Genomic DNA, 20,895 nt, shown 5'->3' with positions numbered 1-20,895 from the left:
TAAACAAAAAGATGACAGAGAAAAAAAGGTTAAATTCAATTGTGGTACAATTTATTTTATATGCCATGTTCATTTCATGCCACATAAGTGTCATGATCATGTCAAGATTTTCTTTTGACTTGAGAAGTTTCATGTAACATTTACATTACTGTCAAAGGCTGCGATTTGGCTTTCTGTTCTCTGAATTTCTTGTCCCCTTTAGTGTACCAGCAATGGATTCTGAAAAATAAATCGTTCAGGGAAGAGTGTAAGTCTTTACCGTTTGACCAAATATTGTAAATTTCATGAAAGAAATCGATAATTATTGAAAATGAGACAAAATCAAGTTGAAAAATTGAAGCAGAAAATGCATAAATATTCATGATCGAAATTAAATTAATAATGATTTAAATGTCCGACAGCGGACAACTCGCCGTATGTTGTTTACATACACGACGGCGACAATCTGCAAAAATCTCAGCACTTACTGTAAGTAACTGTTGTGAAACGAAAGTGAATTCAGTATGAATCAGTACTCAACGAAAATTTATCTTTAGGTAAAGATTGCAATACAACGATTACAGAACATAATTATAGCGATCGATGTACAGACGAACGGTACATTGACTTACATTTCTGAACGGCTCGCAGACGCTGGACGATTCCCGGTCCGGTTGCAGGTCTCACCGTGCTGTGTGTAAATACCGTACTCAGAAAATATAGTCGGCATCTTTACTGCCGCTGGCGTTCACAAATTTAGAACTCCGCCTGTCCCTGGTACTGTATACACGTTTTTGCAACTATGTGATATCATTTGGCTGGCGATTCCACAGAAAGATCACGAAATTGTCCACTAGAAAACTCCCTGCTCACAAGTACGCAGTCGACACTGGCCGATGGTACTAAAATCTAACTTCGCGCCGATCAAGCCTCATGACGATAACGGAAGTGCGATCTATAAATCATTACGCGATTGATAATGTAGTCCTGTTTTTAAATGCTGGAATTGACTCTACATCTGCACCAATCTGTTATATTTCATACTTAATATAGCATTTAATTTATTAGTTTAATGAAAATGGTTATTTTTATCATAGAAAGACTAAAAAGAGAGAAAAATTCTTTCAGCACGAAGAATCAATATCAATGCGCGAACTGACCTTGATGAACCGTGACCGGAGAGTGTAAACATGTCGGCAGCTCGCAGCTGATACACAGGACGTGTTGGACGTTGGTGAAGCGGCGCTTTGAATTTTCGTACAGCGACTCGGGATGGAGTGTAATCCTAAACCTCAAATTTGTGCTCGGCAATATAACTCTAACGCTGAAAACATGGACAAAAGCCTTTTACCTCGACCCATGTTATCAGAAGGCGAGATTTTGTCAGCGGCATCGATGGGACAGACTGTAAGCTGCAGTGCATTGTACGTACCGTATACATGTACTATATTGATGGGATGAATAGCTTGGAGCACAGCCACTACTCTGCTTGGAGGTAGTAGCGGAAACATTACTGTACAGATTTGCAGTAACAAAAGTCTGCGACGTGTCCTTACAGACCATCATCAAACGCGCATTTCGTTCGAAATTGTTTGCATTTTGGTATCATTCGCAGAAAATACAGGGTGTAACTTGCAAGACAGACAAGTCCCTGTTTCAAAAATTTGTTTCCCTAAAAATTCAGTTTTCGATCCAACCATAATTTACCCAACCGGATTGTCAAAGGGCACTTTTATTACATTATGTCACTACAGTATATACCGTACTATAGATGCACTCTATATCCATGCAATGCTTTCACCAGCATAACTGAAGCTGTTCATTATCTAGCATTACCAGTTATTATAATTTAAAAAGTGGATTGTCTGTTATGAAATAAATGAACATAAAATATAAATGAAAGATCAATTTTATGTTGCTTACACATGACTGGTCACGAAGTGCAACAGTACTCAGTGTGTAGTGTGTACTCCCTGGTAATGAAATAGTGGGAAATATGTCAATCATGTGTTGCTGCATATTTGCAGCAATAATTAGCCCTGCGTACGATGCTGTGTGTTCCGCTACAGCTAATAGCCCCGCTCACCACAGCCCTGCAAAGACCCGTACGTAGAGTTGGTGACTTCAAATCCATTTTTGGACTTGACGTAAAAAGCCAAATTACTGCCGAAATTCAGCGTTCTTGGGCCAAAGTCGTATCCCTGCCTACCTCAGCTACTCGATCGCTTCCAAAAATGCCAGTCTTTTATTCTTTTTTCGTAAATAACCGTCGATGTCGGCAACTCTCTCGCTAGCCCTGCGTACGTACGCAGTGTACGCTGTGTGTTAGGAACGCACACAGGGAATGAAGGCTGGATTTTCAAAAGTTCAATAAAAGTTACTTCAGAATTTCTTTCCATTTGTGATTGCAATGATTGTATAGCGTTACAAAGGTATCATAGGTGAACAGTTCACATCTAATAGGTACAGGGACATAAGTTACATCGAACATAACTTGGCAATTATTTATGTGTAAACATAATGCTTTCTTTCATAATCTACTGTGCACGTTATGGGCACAAACTCCACAAATGCTGACCATGATCAAATAATTACTTTCAAAACTGAGCAAGATCTTTCTCTTGAAGCTGTTGCAATTGGTGAGAAAGGGTATCATAGTATGTTGTCATGATTTTGGAGTCACTGAATGTACAAGAAAAGCGATCAAAGAAACTCATATAAGTATACTGGCTTGTCCCTCCATGAGCACTTTGTTTCTTTAGCTTTACAAATTACACATACCTTCTGTATTTGTAAATGAGACCCTTGCTCGAATGGGTTCACTAGGACTTAATATTTCCACCTTCTGAACATCACCACCACCATATTGCCGTTTTTGAAAAGCAATGGTCAATCTGTCTTTCAGAGTTCCACATAGTTCATTCCAAAGTTCTGGCGGAATATCAGACACAAGAACAGACTTGTCTCCATCTTGAAGTGAACCATTTGCCTCAGTTGAGTCTTCACTGTTACTGTCCATGACTGTTTATAAGATCTGGCAAAAGTTAACATCATATACATGTCATTTTTTGACAGCAAGTTGAAAGTACATGTACACTTTTACATCTTATGAAACTTCTCGTAAGATCATTTGGTTGTTATAGAATTTGTTTTGAGGTAGTGTACTGAGCAGTGAAAGTTAGGTACATATTATGAAACATTTTGTTTCTTTCTTCCAGAAATGAAAATTAATGTCAACGAAATTGTGCTCCAATTTGCAGTTCTAAATACTCAGTACCAGTAATACACAGTGACATTGGGCCTCTTAAGTTAGTACCACTACCTACCGTTATTTAACTTACAGATTGATATATGGCAGGTGCCACATGTAGGGCAGGATGCGCTTACTATTTCGAAACACTTATATCACTTCTTGGCCTTTTGGCCAGAGGTCCTGTATGTTTTTAAGGGTTTGCGGGGGGTCACAGCTAGCTGCAAACTTCTGCAACTCCTTCCTGCAAGCTATATGCTTGCTGCATATTTGCAGCAAACTTACGGCAAATTTGCAGTAGAAATAATTTTCGGTAAGGGTATGTTTATAACAATTGAGTGTGTAGGATGAATTTAGACCTAGTATAGGTTATAACTTAAGATTATGGATGGGTATGATATTCTATATTTATGGAAATGATATCATATCTTACTGTACTACTAGCTGTGATATTGCAGTGGTGCTGTTGTGTGCGCGTATCAATCGTGCTCTGGTCATGGGTATTGCCACAGAACTGCTGTGAGCCAACCCATAGACTTTTTTGGTAGTTTACTATGACACCGATCGGTGTCACTGATTTTGCTTGCAAAATAATGGAATAGGTTCATCTTTGAAGAGGGGAGTGATTTTCACACTTCCAAACTAAACATTACAGATTTTCTAGTTCGCCTAGTACAAGGTACCACAATGCTGTAAGGTTGCACAATGCTGTTACAGTAAATTTATGTTTCCAAACAGCCCTTTCTTCCATTTCCATACATCAAGGTGAAAGACTGACAGCGGTTCATGAACAATCATATCACATTTCAGACACAGAGGATTTATTGAAGCACGCAAACAAATTTTTGCAAAATTGACATTAAATTCCCATGCATAACTTTTTGGGACCACATCAAGTGTTAAAGCCATTGATGAAGGTAGCCAAAACAAAAGAAATTTGGGAACATTTATAGGGTCATTTGTCGTTACCTAATCAAAACAATTATCTAAATACAGATTTAGCAAGTTAGCTATTTTTTACTTTCATTTTACCCTAATTAACAGCTTATAAAGCCATATTTGGGATTCCAGGTTTTTTACTAAATATAGTTGCACGCATGCGACTTCCGACAATGCTGCCTAAAATTCGGACAAATTTTGCTGTTGTATGTCTGGCTGTTATTGAAGCTTGTAGTCATGCAGACCCATAAATTCACACAATGAATGTGTCTTTTAGTAGCCATTGTAACACTAACAGGTTTTCTTTTTGTCATTTATGCGGAAAATGCAGACAAATATGCATATTAATGAGAAAAATGATGTCATTTGCAATCAGAGCTATTGAACTTTCAGAATGAGTTTGGTCCCATTAAACCAAGGCATAGGTTTTCTGACTTTTGGTTGTTGCAGGGCAATTTATATTAAAATACAACAAGTCATCGTTGATGACACAGTCCCCACTTGTTAATGGGTACTTTGATTACAGGTCCTCAGAGAGGATAGAGTCCTCTTCATTAATTAGGTCTGTGATAAAATACTTTGATACAGATGGCGCTCATTGGCCAAGAATGAGTTCCATGGTGATGAAAACATAAAACCAATGTAGGCCACCATCCTAAAGTTCAGAAAATGTAAGTCAACTACAAATTAATCAACAGGATGTTGCAAAACATTTTTGCATACAATTCTAACACTTGACAGATTATCACTGGTACCATATTTCATAAAGTTTGATGCAGTATTTACAACACTATGAGATCAACATCTGTATCAAGTTTCATCACATTTGACGTTGTATTAATTTGTGGCTATATCACCCTAATTAGGAAAGTTCATTACTTATGCAATTACAAATTAATTAAAATGACACTGATAAATGTCTTTTTCAATGTTAAAGCAATGTGAGCTTAACATCAGTTAACATCTGTATAAAGTTTCATGAATTTGATGCAGCACGTATTTCTGGACATATCAGCCTACTTATGAAATTTCAATACTTGACATGTTACTGCTACATGACGTGAAACAAATTGACGAACATATGTATGAAATAGGTCAATGTCCTTGTACCAACTTTGAATGATACTGGTGGAAATATGTCTGAGTTATGGCTCTGTACGTTTGAAAATTGTAACAAAATCACCGCCATGCATGATATTTGATCTTACTGTTTAAAAAATCAACATGTATATGTATGACGTAAGTCAATGTACATGTACCAACTTTGAATAAGATCAGTTGAGACTTGCCAGAGTTATGGCTCTCGACATGAAACAACCATAACAAAATTGCTACCATGTGGCCATATTGGACCATCTCGTGAAACCAATCGACATACATATGTATAAATAAGTCAATTTCCTTGTACCAACTTTGTATAAATTTGCTTGATACATGTCTGAGTTATGGTTCCGGACATGAAAAAATCGGAAAAAAAATGGCCACACGGCGCCCATATTGGATTGTATCATAAAACAAATCAATGTGCATATGTATGACATAGGTCAATGTCCTTATACAATGAATAAAATCGGTGAATAAAATTAGTTGAGACATGCCCAAGTTTTGGCTAAGGACACAAAAAAATTGTAACAAAATGGCTGCCATGCAGCCATATTGGATCATATCATGAAACAAATTGACATACATATGTATGACATAGGTTAATGTCCTTGTACCAACTTTGAATAAAATCGGTTGAGATATGCCTGAGAGTATCATGGCTCTGTACATGAAAAAATCTTAACAAAATGGCTGCAATGCAGCCATATTGGATCGTATCACATAACAAATCGACGTACATATGTATGACATAGGTCAATGTCCTTGTACCAACGTTGAATAAAATTGGTTGAAACATGTCTGAGTTTTGGCTCTGTATATGAAAAAATTGTAATAAAATGGCCGCCTGGCGGCCATATTGGATCGTATCACAAAACAAATCGATGTGCATATCTATGACATTGGTCAATGTCCTTGTACCAACTTTGAATAAAGTCGGTTGAAACATGTCTGAGTTATGGCTCTGTACATGAAAAAATCATAATAAAATGGCCGCCTGACGGCCATATTGGATTGTATCACAAAACAAATCGACATGCATATCTATGACATCGGTCAATGTCCTTGTACCAACTTTGAATAAAATCGGTTGAAACATGTCTGATTTATGGCTCTGTACATGAAAAAATCGTAATAAAATGGCCGCCTGGCGGCCATATTGGATCGTATCATAAAACAAATTGACGTGCATATCTATGACATTGGTCAATGTCCTTGTACCAACTTTGAATAAAATCGGTTGAAACATGTCTGATTTATGGCTCTGTACATGAAAAAATTGTAATAAAATGGCCGCCTGGCGGCCATATTGGATCGTATCACAAAACAAATCGACGTGCATCTGTATGACATATGAAGTAATCCTTGTACCAAGTTTGAATGAAATGGCTTCTTGCATCTCTGAGATATCTGTGTGAACGGACGGACGCACGGACATGACCAAACCTATAAGTCCCCCCGGACGGTGTCCGTGGGGACTAATAATAGACTAGACCCTATTCGTCGCTTTCGGCCTTCGGAGTGTGGACGAAGGCCCAAGTGACGAATAGGGTCTATGCTACCGTCCACATACCCACAGGTTATCGTAACGTTGCTTGGATAGTCGTTCGAGGCGGGCGGCCGCAGGTCGCCGTTTCTTTTTTTTCCAAGTAAACGGCGACCTGCGGCCGCCCACCTCGAACGACTATCCAAGCAACATTACAGGTATTTCGAGGTATCAAAAACGGAGGAGTGAGGGACATAGTGCGGGACACGCAAACTGCAATTTATCGCACTCTGAGGGACGCCCCGCACTGTGTAAAATATTGGACTCTGAGGGAACGTCCCGCAGAGAGTTAAAAACTGGACTCTGAGGGACGGGGGCGCCCCAACGATGTGCATTGGTATAGCACAAAATCACGATCGGGCCCATGGAGATCGGGCTTACTAAACATTGCGCTGCAGGTCGCTGAAACTGCATGTAATACTTGAAAATTTATCGAAAGGCGTGTAGGTGAAGAGAGTTGCGTGTTCCCCATGTTGGGGCTGTATGCTATGGGCAGTCTTGAATTAATTGGAACGACGAGGATGAAATTTACGCGAGACATGTTTGCCATGTTGAGACTGCTTCAAAGCATGGACCTTGAAATTTTGTGAGGTCGACAAATTAGGTAACAAAAAACCCTCAAACGCACGTGGATGTCAAATCAGAAGTGGCCGCGATTACAGACGGAGCGATCTGTGACACTGCACCGGCCGCTCGACGGACGACGCGTAAGTTGACATCGCGTGCCAGCCCTTGGAAATATATTGTAACTCCCTGACAGGCAGATGAGATAGTCTAATGGCGTTTGATGCATTGAAAGTTTGTAAAAATAATAAAAAATGACATCACCAATCATAAGAAACGTGGTGTTGAAGATAATAGTTTTTAAGAGAAGACTATGACAACCATATTTCTGTAAGTATTCTCTAACTTTAGAAAACCAACATCTGAAGATGTACTTCAACCAACACTTTTGGATTTGTTCTACTCTTATTATAAGATTTGTCGAATTTCTGGAAAGTAGGTGTACATTTTCGATGTCTGTGTATCGTCTATACCGAAGTCATATCAGAAATTGTATAATCAGTTCGCGACAGCGTAAACCTCTCTCTCTCTCTCTCTCTCTCTCTCTCTCTCTCTGTGGCATTTTTCAAGGTTTTATATTGTCGACATTTATATATCAGTCTGAAGTCACTGCTCAATGCAAAAGTTGATGTCAATTTCCCGTATCGGGCATGGTCTCTGTCGTCACTCTAATCGTTATTTTTTTCCTGTTATATTCGATATCAGACTCAAAACACAACGTGAACAACGCTGATAATATATTGCATCTTTCGTATCGAAAACCGGTAAAGTTCGTAACTGGTGACATGTTATGGCCTGGAGAAAGTTCATCACCATCGATCGAATGTCCGTGATGCTTTTGCTTCCAAATAGACATATTGAAATGCACAGGGAACTTCGCGGTATGGTAATATTATATGAATTTTACCGTGAAGAAAGTCTTTGACTTTAAACTGGCCGTACAACCAACAAAAAACATGGCGGAGCAATGATACCGACTTCAGAGACTTCGATTTTTTTTTCATTGCGACCGCTGGTGAGAGCGAGTCGTCGAATTTTTTCCCACTGGCTATTTGGCTTTGAATTTCCAATTGCCATCATGTGCTAAGTTAAAGCTACAAACAAGACAGGCGTTCTCTGTAAATCAATAAGCCTTTTGAATATGAAAAAAATCGGACATCTGAACCTCAACACCCAGCTTGAAAGTTGTTCTCCGAATCATGACAGGGACATCGGCCCGGGACATCGGTGAGGCCGGATTTCACGTAGTAGCTATGGAAACCGACGGCTCGTTCGTTGTAAGAAAGCATGCGATGTACGTCTCATGCTCCCTTGGGCCGTGGATTTCGCCGTATCCCCTCTACAACACCGTCTGTTACCTAACCATGCTAACAATCACACGATAGTTCAGTAACATGTGTCTTCATTAATCTACCGATCATCGACCGTCGAACACTTCAAAAACAATGGTCGCGGTCACGGATTCAAAGACGTTCACAAGAAGACACTATCAATAAGTGGCGCGCAGAATTATTTTTACTGGTTTTGAAAACTTCTAAAATAACTTGTAATCTCACTTTGAACCGATATTGTATACCTCTCACCGTCGAAGTTTATGTCTTTCACTGTAGAGTTCTTTTTATCCAAAACACATATCCAGAAGAGTCCCACAGAGCAGTCAAATGAAAGGATAATTGCTTCAAACGAATGAAATTGCACGAAAGAATGAAAATCAACAGCACATCCTGGACGTGATTTAAAACAATAGCGCTTGTGAATATGACTATTCTATTTGAGTAACAGGGACGGAAAGCACAGAACTGTAAAAGTACTGGAAAAACATGCCGTTTTTCTCGCAATTTTAGCAACTGTAACGACCCTTTATTCTTTACTAATACCTTTCCATAATTGAACAATTCCCTTTTCTGACCCAAGAAATCATATTTCAGGATTTCTGTTGCAATATCTCAATGGCATAGGCAATATCAAAAGGGGACTTTTTGACTTCTGTAAATTGTGAAAATTTTAAAACACAAGACAGGAGTCAATAAACTAGAACTAGTGTTAAAATCAATATATTATTCTCTCAATTTGTCCCAAGGCATTTATTTCCATGATGAATGGAGGCAACACTGGTAAACAGATTGTACATATAGCCTACCTTTGATTAGCAAGCAGTTCTACATATTAGGGCTTACACACACAGTGTACAATGATGTACAGTACTCTGCTGGGAACGAGGTGTTTACACTATAATGGGCGCAGAAAAACAATGGTCACGTCCATAGGTTCAAGGACGTTCACGGGGAGACACGATGACAAAGAGTGTCGTAAAATTGCTTTATATACTAGTTTTAAGAACATACAATACCTGGTCATCGGTGTACCGCTACCTGTGAATCGAAACGACAAGTGTAGGCCTATAGATTCGAAAATTTATGGGAGAGACACTAAGACTGAGACCGACGTAGCACAACAAACTATTCCGAATTGTGCGTCCGTGTTTAATACAGACATCTCTGTAGGTGATTCTGGTTTCTCAATCGAATCAAAAGTCCAACATTGACAAAATTGACATAAAATATGTCCGAAAAGTTATATTTTATTCAACAAACTGATTCATCTCCTATGATATCCCCTAAGCTACATGTAAACAGTCCGGAAAGACTGACATCGATGTCTCCCGGGCCCCCATGCATACAGCATGACCGTACGTGTTCAAATATTTCTTCACAGTTTTGCAAAATATCTCGTCAACCGGGCGCATGGGCCACGTCTTTGTACGTTGGTCAACACTAATGACACTATAGGTAAGGATATAACATCGGTCAAAGTAAGATTGAAATATGCAATGGAAGACGAAAATGCTTTCATCGATTGACAAAAATGAGAAGGACCGAGTCAGTAAATATCGAACCATAAAGGGGAGATCGAGACTGCCATCATCCCCCATGATTAATCAACTGGGAACAAAATATATATTTCGATCGACAGACATACAACGCCAGAAACAGCATTTTATTCAGCTCTAAAATAATTCACTGCCTTTCCTATAATAACACCCCGTTTGCGTTTCGATCTACTCTACTCTGTTCCCGGCGTTATACGGCCTACTACATGTGAGAGGACGTATAACGCCGGGAACACACAGACCTGTACGCAAGGCTAGGACTGTGGTTGCTATGTCATAATCTGTTCACACGAGAAATTACGTCTCCAGACAGATTTTACGTAAAAGCATTTCGATAAACTTCGAGGCACGATCTGCTTGTGATATTATACCATTTCTCACCATGACAGTGGTGGCAATCCAAGCGCCACATCAGACAAAACATCATGAAGAATGGGCTACATAGAAAGTTATATTTTCTTCTTTGCTAAAAACGAAATAAACGTTAGAAGCGATTTCCTGGCGTAGCTGCATCTTTCTTTTCGAGTTCTGTTGGCAGGATTCAAAATGTCGACGACGCTGTTGGCGATCCATTGCAAACTGAAAAGTAACGTGTCAGTGCGTAATGGACCAATGCACATCGTAGTGGGCGCCCCCCGGTCCCTCAGAGTCTAGTTTTTAACTCTCTGCGGGACGTTCCCTCAGAGTCCCATATTTTACACAGTGCGGGACGTCCCTCAGAGTGCCAAAAATTACAGTTTGCGTGTCCCGCACTTTGTCCCTCACTCCTCCGTTTTTGATACCTCGAAATACCTCAACATTACGATAACCTGTGCACATACCCAGGCAAAACCTGGAGATACGTTGTTGCGCAGTTTCGCCTACAGCTCGGGCTGGTTTTCCCAGACAGACCGTAGCACTCTGTGTACCGGTACTACCTCCTGTGTATGGTTTGATTGTAAGTTTACATCAACTTCAATCTTGAACTTTCGCTAAATTTTTCAGCAAATATGCTTTCATAGGTGAATTCAAATTTGAAGCCATGATTAAGCTTTCCTCTGAGCAACACCACGATCAGTAAGGGGAGCTCTCAGTTGCAATCTATTTCACATGTATCACAGCCGGACCACGGCGATCGCCATCATCTCATCTTGTGCCTTGCTTGGCTTTTATCGTTGGCTTGCACACTCACCTTTGCGATTTCGTCCAGTTGAGGTAAAGATATCTTCGCCGATTCGTTCGGTTGATCACAACAAAGATGGTGGCAATTTTTGCTGACGAAGTATCAAATCTCGCTCAACAAGTTTAACAGCAACTTAACTGGGCCTTTCCGGAATTCCCCATGACGTAAGCCTCTATCTACCAATCATAGCGCGATGACATCATATGTTCGGGGAGGTGGATTTTATCGACCCAAGGCCCCAGCCAACGAAAATGATAGTAAAAGATGAACCAGAAGAGAAATGAATGTGAAGATTTTAAAGATAAAGACTGGTGATCTCCAAGGGTAGGAATGGACCATTCGATCTTGGGTGGGGCGGAGGGAGATTGACTGAACTAGAAAGTATTAATTGTTTACATGTATATACTTCACATGTCTGCTTGCAATATTTTCATTTCCTACCACCATCCTTCTACAAACTGGATTTTTCAAAGGCAACTTCTTGCAATCTTTTTTCCACAAAAGAATATTCTAGAACCCCCCTCCCAGGATATCGAATGGTCCATCCATCTTAAAACAATGAGCAAAGCGATCTATAATAAATGGTCTTCCTCTATATTTTTTATTTTTGAATGTTTGGGATTAGTCATAATTCTGATTCGGGAACAAGGTTTCATTTTAAAGAAGCAGATATTATCATGAAATTGTTTGGGAATTTAGTGGCTCAGAGGATTGGCAATTCCTTGTATATTGAAGCCAAAACCAAAATTGAATGCAAATTGGAAGTAATGTGATACATGATACCTACTGTTAATATAGCTAAAGTATTTTTAGGAAACTCTGTTTTTAAAAAAGTGAAGTGCCTTAAACATCCATCCTTTCCGTTATATGCAGTCTCACACTTCAATTTACCTCATATCAGAGAAAGCAATCTTTGTATTCAAGCAATCAATTCTTGGCAACTAATGAAAGGCAGACACTACAAGACAGCCAAAGTCTTGGAAAATTACAGATACCATATGTGAGCATATGTTATGCTCATTCAATTACTGTAGTTTAGAAAAATGTTGTGTTTAATTTTGAAGTAACAATTAAAGTCTCATAAACCAAAGATGGAATATTATTTCACTTATGATATGCATCTATATTGTCAACATTACTTTTCATCTTTTTGTTATAAACCTATCACTAGTGATACCACTACAATCTTTAACACTAATTTTGTTAGGCAGTTAACCTACTGTTTTCCTCATTGTCATATGACTACATACAGTATCCATGTCACCTCATCTCCATCACTTCCTTCATTGTCACCACCATGCACATCTTGTGCAAGAGCTAGCACCACTATTAAATACCAACATCAGGGCTGTCAAATGTAACATCAGATTGTGGGATATGCAATCCATATATGTGATACCACTATGAAAATGTCTGTGAAAATTTGATGCTTAGATGTACGTATAAATACCTTGCCTAGTCATCCCAGTAACAGACTACTTGATATTGTTGAGTTGAAGATACTTTACAACCAAATAATAATTTCTAAAATAGAACAAAAAGTTTTGCATTGTAAATCAATTTTCAAATGGTTTTGTGCCACCTCGATGAATGATTTTTTGGATCATTTCAATGTAGAAAATTCCATCTCCGCTAATTCTGAGCTTCAACTAGTAAATAGCATTTTGCTATAATTTAGATTTCCCTCTGATTATTAGTCCCCACGGACACCGTCCGGGGGGACTTATAGGTTTGGTCATGTCCGTCCGTGTGTGCGTCCGTCCGTGCGTCCGTCCGTTCACGCAGATATCTCAGACATGCCCAGGTCAATTTCTTTCAAACTTTGCACAAGGATAGTACCCTACCCCATACAGATGCACGTCGATTTGTTTCACAATGCGATCAAATTTGGCCGTGTTAGAGGACTTTTTAGTTTTCACCTCCATAGACTCCCATGTATAAGGCAGTCTCCATAGACTCCCATGTATAAGGCAGTCCATAGACTCCCATGTATAAGGCCAAGAAAAATAAAAATTTAGTTTCTCATCGTATTAATATTGCAAAAAGGATGCAGTGACACAGTTTTTAGTCCCTACGGATGAAGTCCAGGGGGCTTATAGATTGGGCCATGTCCGTCCGTGAGTCCATCCGTTCACGCAGATATCTCAGATATTTTGACAAAATGTCACATGACCTCAGTGACCTTTGACCTCAAATATATATATTTGTCCATAACTCAGTAACCACAAGTGCTACACCCTTCATATATGGTATGATGGGACAGCTTATGACGCCACATATTGTACCTCATTAATTATGTGCATATCTAATTGTGAGCGAGCCAATACAGCTAGATGTCTGATTTTTGGTATATAGGTATAACTTAGCAATACAATTTTTTTGACAAAATGTCACATGACCTCTGTGACCTTTGACCTCAAATATACATATTTGTCCATAACTCAGTAACCACAAGTGCTACACCCTTCATATATGGTATGATGGGAGACCTTATGATGCTTCATACTGTACCTCATTAATTATGTGTATATCTAATTCTGAGCAAACCCATAGAGCTGGATGTCTGATTTTTGGTATATAGGGATAACTATAGGATAGAAATTTTTTGACCTAATGTCATGTGACCTCGATGACCTTTGACCTGAAATATATGTTTATGTCGATAAATACGTAACTACAAGTGCTATGTCCTTTATATTTAGTAGGGTGGGAGACCTTATGACAACACACGCTTTACCTCATTAATTATGCACACATCTAATTCTGGGCAAGGGTATAGAGCTAGAGGTCTGATTTTTGGCATATAGGGATTAATTAGCAATACAATTTTTTTTCAAAATGTCACGTGACCTTATGACCTTTGACATTGATTATACATATACCAGTATATGCATAACTCGGTAACCACAAGTTCTATACCCTCCAATTCTGATAGGATATTAGACCTTAAGATGTCACATCTTGTACCTCATTATTATGCACATATGTATTTCTTGGCTAGCCAATACAGCTAGAGGTCTGATCTTTTTTCCCAATTTAGAACCATAACTTAGACATGTCTCATGTGTTTCAAATTGGGAACATCGACATAGACCTATGTGCCCATAGATTTCAACATATACACTCCAGTGATACTTCTTAATGACCACATTTCCCTGCCCCATCAAGACTAATACTCCTATTACAAGTGGGGACTATGTCATTGTCAATGACTTGTTGATATTGTTTTTCCACAGTGCCATTCATCTTTTTCACAATTTCACTTGTAATACCATAGATAAAAACAATTTTGGGCATGACAATGACCTTGCATACCTATGAGACCAGAATTGAATGTTTTAACCTGCATTATGAAAAGGAAAATTAATGGCTTGTTCTGCAAGAGACACAAACAGGTAACAAAATAAAATTACTTAATGTATAAAATTATTTCGAATGATAAACATTCCTGTTAAATTTCATGTTCAATCGCAATGTTGTAGATTATCATTGTAGAGGAGCAATATTGGCGGTCAACTCTAGAATTTAGAAATGCAGGATGACTCTACAAAATGATCCATCTGAGGTCTTGACTTAAACAGTCACATTCACTACAACTGTGGTGTGTCTTTTCAAGACTATCATGAGACATTCTTGATGGCAAATTAACACAGTTATAAGGCATATTATATTCAGAAAAAAAGCAAACTTCATGTTCTTCATTTCAGTCAACAAATTTGCATATGAGAAACAGGATGATACAGGATGTGTATGAAGGTGGTATAGTGATAATGGCTAAAGATGCAATGGAAAGACAGCAGAAAGTATTAAACATTTACATTCAAATTGGTTTCATTTTGTCGCATCAAAAATGCCTTTAATTACTGTAATAACTAGACTTTACAGTTCAATCGAATTGATGCAAAACAACATTGCCAATTTCTTGCCTTAAACCTCTCTACCCATAGTACATCAGTCTATAAAACTACAACAATACAGTGATCAGCAAACTTAAATAATGGCATTACAATTAAAAGCTGCAACTACTTTAAACTTAATTAAATGTAACAGATAAATCCTTTTCAAAGTACATGACTGATAAAAATTTCATTCTTATGTGTTTGCTAACTGGTAAATTATTACTTTAAAATATATTTTTCCAGCACCATTGCAGCAGTTAGCATTTTTCCACGAGAATAAAAGTATGTTGATATGCTGTGAATAAATATAAAACTACACTGAAAAGTTTTCCCAGTCAAACCAAATGAAATTTGCCTGTATTTTATATATGTTTGGTAAAAATGGAGAATAAATATGACATGACAGGCTATGCTGCCTCTGCGAAATCATATCACGATAAAAGGAAAACGACTTCACAACAGCTTGTACTAAATTTTGCACTTTATGGCAAGTCAAGCATCGAATTTCGAGATATGCCCATTACATGCAAATTTTACTTTTGGTACTTTGCAATTCATTTCTCTCTGTGTGGCAAACTTACATGTGTTTGACAATTGAACTTGCACATTGCTTTAATCAACTACAGTACTATATGCGCAGGCTTTTGTAACTATTTTTTATTGCGATAACTTTATATCCGGATTATGAAGTACACTATATCTGACTTAACACTGTCAAAATATCAACCCTGCACTTGACTTAACTTAATATTGTGTTTACAATAATTATCCATAACATGGTTCAAAAATCACAATTCATTACATGTATAACGTTGAAAAATTCAATTGACCTTAAATAACCCTTGAATGATCTGAAAACAATGACTTTTTGGAAAATTTTGAGAGGCATGATTGCATCACACAAGCTTTGAAACACAGTTCAGTTAAATCACTTCTTAACACCATTATACTTTGACAAATCACATAAATTGGATACTACATTGGATAATTTCATTGACATTTTGATAGGAACACAAAATCTGATTCAGACATGTATGATACCATCATACAGAGTTACAAACAGAATGGATAGGACATAAAATGGTTATAAAATTACTACACCAGAATGTGATCTACATCAACTGATAGGGGAACTTTTTAATCTTTCAGAGCTACATATCTAATGTAGAGAAAGTGAATATGTTGAGGCTAGAAAAGACCTGAAAAGTTTATAAAATGGAGGACACTACCACACAGTTGATGTGGGGTCATGGGACTAAAACTTTAAATAGACACTAAAATGAATTTTAATATTCATCTAAATTTAAATATGGAATTTGCATTTTTTATGCAAGTTCTACTTTTTTGCTGGCTTGAAAAGTTTTCTCCATTTTGATTTTCTGGCCCTTAATATGATGTCATTCAATGCCAAAATTGTCACAAAATTCTGATCTGAGAAATGATTGTGTTGTGGTACTTGTAGTATGTATCATTCTTTCTATCACACATCATTGCTGCAGGATAAACTATTCCTACCTGTCTGCAATTTGTTCAGTAACCTTTATGTTAATATGGTAGTGCAAAATCATTACCAGATATGCTCCACACTAACTAATGATGGATACACACCACATACCCATGCACTGTGTTTTAATAATAAAAATCAAACGAAAAAAATCAGAACTTGTGGTTTTCCCCGTGTAAATCATTCCTTACAGTTACTGTGTTATGTGCATATCTTATCTCTGAAAACTAAATAACTAACCCTAACACGGTGTAAAATCTCTTTACAACTAACTCTATGAAGCTGTTTTGCTGGGCGTTCAGAGTCCATAGTGGGTAAATGATTTTAGAATAATAGGCAAGATTGACGTATCGCCCACTATTTCTCTACTGTTATACCATTAGAAATTCTGGTTAAACAAGTGAAAAATCCAGTACCAGTTACTGGCTCATGGCCCTTGACGAAAACTTTGTCGAAGTTCCTATAAGATTAAATCAGGATTCTTAACAGTACAATCAATTAAGTGCTTTAACTTAAATCAAATCAACAAATCATGAGAAATTGATTTTGTCATCTCTGTACAGTAATAAATTAATGATAAACAACAATTATATTTAGCAATCTAAAAATTTTATCATCTTTTTTTTACATTGAAGTCTACGCTGAACGACACAAGCAGCGGGAATTCTCACAGATTTGTACAGATAACACTAAAACTTAATGCACTTTCAGTATCTTAAAAGTTTTCTTAAAACACCATATCATAAATACAACATACATCCAAACAGTTTATTTTTTCGCTAAAATTCCTTCAAAGCTTTCTTCCGTTTAACTTCTCAATGCACAATAATCATATCTAACGAAAACACTTTTTGACAAGAATTCAGGTCCTTTTGCTAATTTTTGTTTATAACATGCAACTAACACTGGTATTTTTACATTGTAAAACAATATTTCTGCTGAAATGGTTGGTTCTCTCATTTCTAATTGTTCTTGAAAAAATTTGTCAATATTTTTTGTTCCTTAAAATTTTTGATCAGTCTCTTAGACTTAATATGCAGATCTCGATAAGGATGATGAATAACCTCATTTATATCCACTGTATTGATGAAATATTTTTCTTACAGCACATTGCAAGCAAATCAGAAAAACAAATGACACTTAAAAACTATCATATTCATAACTTATGTTCTGTTGACGAAACTAACTGACACCGAATGATGATTCCTCATCTGAAATTAAAATCGGAATATATGAATTTCATGATAAGTACATCAAAACAAGTTGACAGCCTTCTTGATTTGCTGTTGTCGCCATTTTGGAAGTTCTTCAAAGTCTTCAACGCTCATTTGGAACGTGTTCAAGAAATCCTCTCGTGACAAGTGGTGCTTAAAGGGAAAGGGTAAAGAAAAATAAACAAATGACGCATAAATTATAAATGATTGAAAGTGAATTGTCGATTTGACTTCATGTAATGCAAAAAAAGATGATTTTAGTGATTTCAATGTGTGTGTACTGATTGATGAAGACAAACGGGGCTTAGCATGGTTAATACATGACGGATTATATATGGGAGTTTTTAACATGGAAGTTCAGTGTGCTCGGTACATAAGGTTTATGATTGTTGTTCTTTAAGAAACAAAACTAATGCCAACAGTTGAAGGAAAGTAAGATGAAAGATTGGGCTTGGCGTGTGAGCATGTTGAATGTGTGTTAGTATAAACAAGAAATCATATTGACATGAGGAATATAGGGTGAAGATTATCTAGAGAACGGTAACGGCGTTGACGACGCTGTGGGAATAGAAAGCAGAGAGAAGAGAGAGGACAGTGAGAGAGATAGAGAGTAAGTATACACTCAGCTTACACAGTAACTATTGTATAGCATGTAAGTTTGTGTGAACACTGTTGAATGGGTACATGCCCGCTCAGATTAAACACACCACAATTGTTTTCAAAAATGGATAATATTTATAGAAAAGAGAGTTATAAAGTGGGAATAAGAATGGCACATACATTCAAGAATGGGTGAAGCAAGTACAAACAATGTATTTTTGGGAGTCCTTCAATGACATATGACTCCTCAAACTATAATTGTTTGTACAATCCACTGCAAAGTAGATGCAAGATATACAACCATACTATAAAGCAATCACTTGGAATATTTGTCATCATACATGTAACTATAGAACATGACAAGGTCAATATATCAGGGTTAAACAGTATCTGGGATTGTACTAATTAACAGTAAGACTTGTCAATGTGGCTGGAAGTAATCTGTCAGAAGGATACTTGGTCCATTCACGACTGACCAAACTCTTGGCAACAGTTGGCATTCTGAGCAGCAGTGAATTTCAAAGGAGAGAGAAAGCAACAGACATTCAGGCAAAGCCCTGTCCCTGAATTAGCACAGTGAACTACAGCCCTCTGTCTGAGAAGAGTCAGAGATGGAAGAGCGAGTCAAAGATGGATAGTGAGTTATATTTGGCTGGTGCAGGGCTGCGCCTGATGTTGTTTTACAACTTCTTTGAAGTGTATTTGTTCACCACTGGCTCAGAAGTAAATTTTTCACCTCACATTTGTGCTGTTTTTAACCTTTTTTGTAAGGGTTTTATCAATCCTTCTTGGCAACACTGTTCCTTGATTAGCACAAAATTAATTTCACTTACCTCAAGGTGAGCTCTATCCACGTCTTTGGGCAGTCTGTAGTTGGTGGTGAATAGGGACTCAACTGGGTAAATCTGTCAAGAGATAAGCCAAAGACGAAATATTAATGTCAGCTACGTATATATCACACAGTGTGATATTACCCATAACCAGTAGACTGACAGCCATTGCCCTGCTTTGTGAAGACGACTGATTTCATTTTTAAAGCTTTCCAGTTTATCTGACATTGTTCATAACGAAAAACTTGGGCATACATACATAAAACTGCTGCGATTGCTTGTCTACTTGATGACATGACAGCACTTGTTACTGGTTAGTGAAATCTTGGCTACCATATACAATAGAGTTACACAGACATATCGCAAATTGCCCTACTTGTTCTTGCACAAACAACTGTAATAATATCTTAATTTTAGTATGCATGCATTTGCATGTGTATGTCATAGGCGACTACATATGCCCTTCAGAGTATGCTCTTTTCCATTTAATAAGATGACATGGTGCCTCATTGGATAAAGTGCCATTCATTCATTAAACCCAACTATGTACACTTACTATTCTACCGGATGGTGATGATGACACATTGGGCATGGAGACACCTTTGTGGTACATATTCGGCATTGACATCCCTTTTGAGTAATCTTTCTCAGTGACACTCAAACCCTTGTTGGTTTGATTTTTGCCAGCCTGGAATACAAACATGTGAAAGAAAATATCAGAGGGGCACAAATATTGGTTTGTACAAGAATTACTGTATAGGCAGCTAGCATAAACCAAAGAACTGTTATCTATACCTTGTCCATAACAGGAAGAAAAGCAAAAATCTGTTCTTGCATCATCTTTTTTAGACAATATATCAACCTACACAGACACACATGCATGCAGTGCACAGACAACAAAGTGTTGCTTATTCCAAGTGGAAGTAAAAATTTAAAAGCACTCTGGGAAATTGATAGCAAAGTTCCCAGTACAAGTATATTAAGTCATGTTGACTGTACATAGAGTAAGAAGACAAAGCAAAGAAGACTGCTATAAATTTGTATATTAACGAACAAGCTGACAGGTATTAGTTCTTAGGCCAAGAAAAAAAAAAGTTTGTTTCTCATCCTAGACATATTTCAAAAATGATGCGGTGACGCAGTTTTTTGTTCTCTCAAATTTTTTTTTATTCTTCAATCAACAAGAACGCGCAAAAAACATGAAAACAACATAGGAATGCACGCAGAGATAAATGTAATGCAGTGTTGCTTTAGTATTTTTGTATAGCAACAGTTCTGCGGTTTGACTTTTAGTGCAGCAATGCACAGTTTTGAAAGCGTAATATAGCAGTGACATATGTGTACAGTTCTGAATGGACTGTTAATGTCAATTATTTTGTTTATGGTTCTGTTTTATACAATACGGTGTTATGCACTA

At 37.5% G+C, this 20,895-nt stretch overlaps 2 protein-coding genes and 1 long non-coding RNA gene across 52 annotated transcripts in view; all 3 read right to left on the bottom strand.

The window, feature by feature from the left end:
- Positions 1-11,544, bottom strand: part of LOC139120136 (uncharacterized) — a 68,360-nt gene extending 56,816 nt beyond the window's left edge. Inside the window, exons 1-2 of the mRNA XM_070684287.1 lie at positions 11,441-11,544; positions 2,761-3,013 (exon numbers count right to left, since the gene is read on the bottom strand). The gene's annotated coding sequence lies outside the window, so the exon portion shown is untranslated. The remainder of the gene's footprint in view (positions 1-2,760; positions 3,014-11,440) is intronic.
- Positions 30-2,276, bottom strand: LOC139120135 (uncharacterized). The gene is made up of 2 exons (XR_011549048.1): positions 612-2,276; positions 30-219 (listed from the first exon to the last, which is right to left on the bottom strand). It is a non-coding gene; the product is annotated as an uncharacterized lncRNA (long non-coding RNA).
- Positions 11,545-15,256: 3,712 nt separating the features above from the next.
- Positions 15,257-20,895, bottom strand: part of LOC139120131 (actin-binding LIM protein 2-like) — a 114,541-nt gene continuing 108,902 nt past the window's right edge. For all 50 annotated transcript variants that reach the window (XM_070684264.1, XM_070684263.1, XM_070684244.1 and 47 more), the window contains 3 exons: positions 20,035-20,166; positions 19,482-19,553; positions 15,257-18,201 (listed from right to left, as the gene is read on the bottom strand). In XM_070684264.1, the coding sequence (XP_070540365.1) occupies positions 18,088-18,201; positions 19,482-19,553; positions 20,035-20,166 (318 nt within the window). In that variant the 3' untranslated portion in view covers positions 15,257-18,087. The remainder of the gene's footprint in view (positions 18,202-19,481; positions 19,554-20,034; positions 20,167-20,895) is intronic.

The sequence above is a fragment of the Ptychodera flava genome, chromosome 20 (genome assembly GCF_041260155.1).
Source record: "Ptychodera flava strain L36383 chromosome 20, AS_Pfla_20210202, whole genome shotgun sequence".
In the NCBI taxonomy this organism is placed as follows: Eukaryota; Metazoa; Hemichordata; class Enteropneusta; family Ptychoderidae; genus Ptychodera; species Ptychodera flava.
Note: the sequence above shows the minus strand (reverse complement) of the source record. Positions and strands in the feature narration are given on the sequence as shown.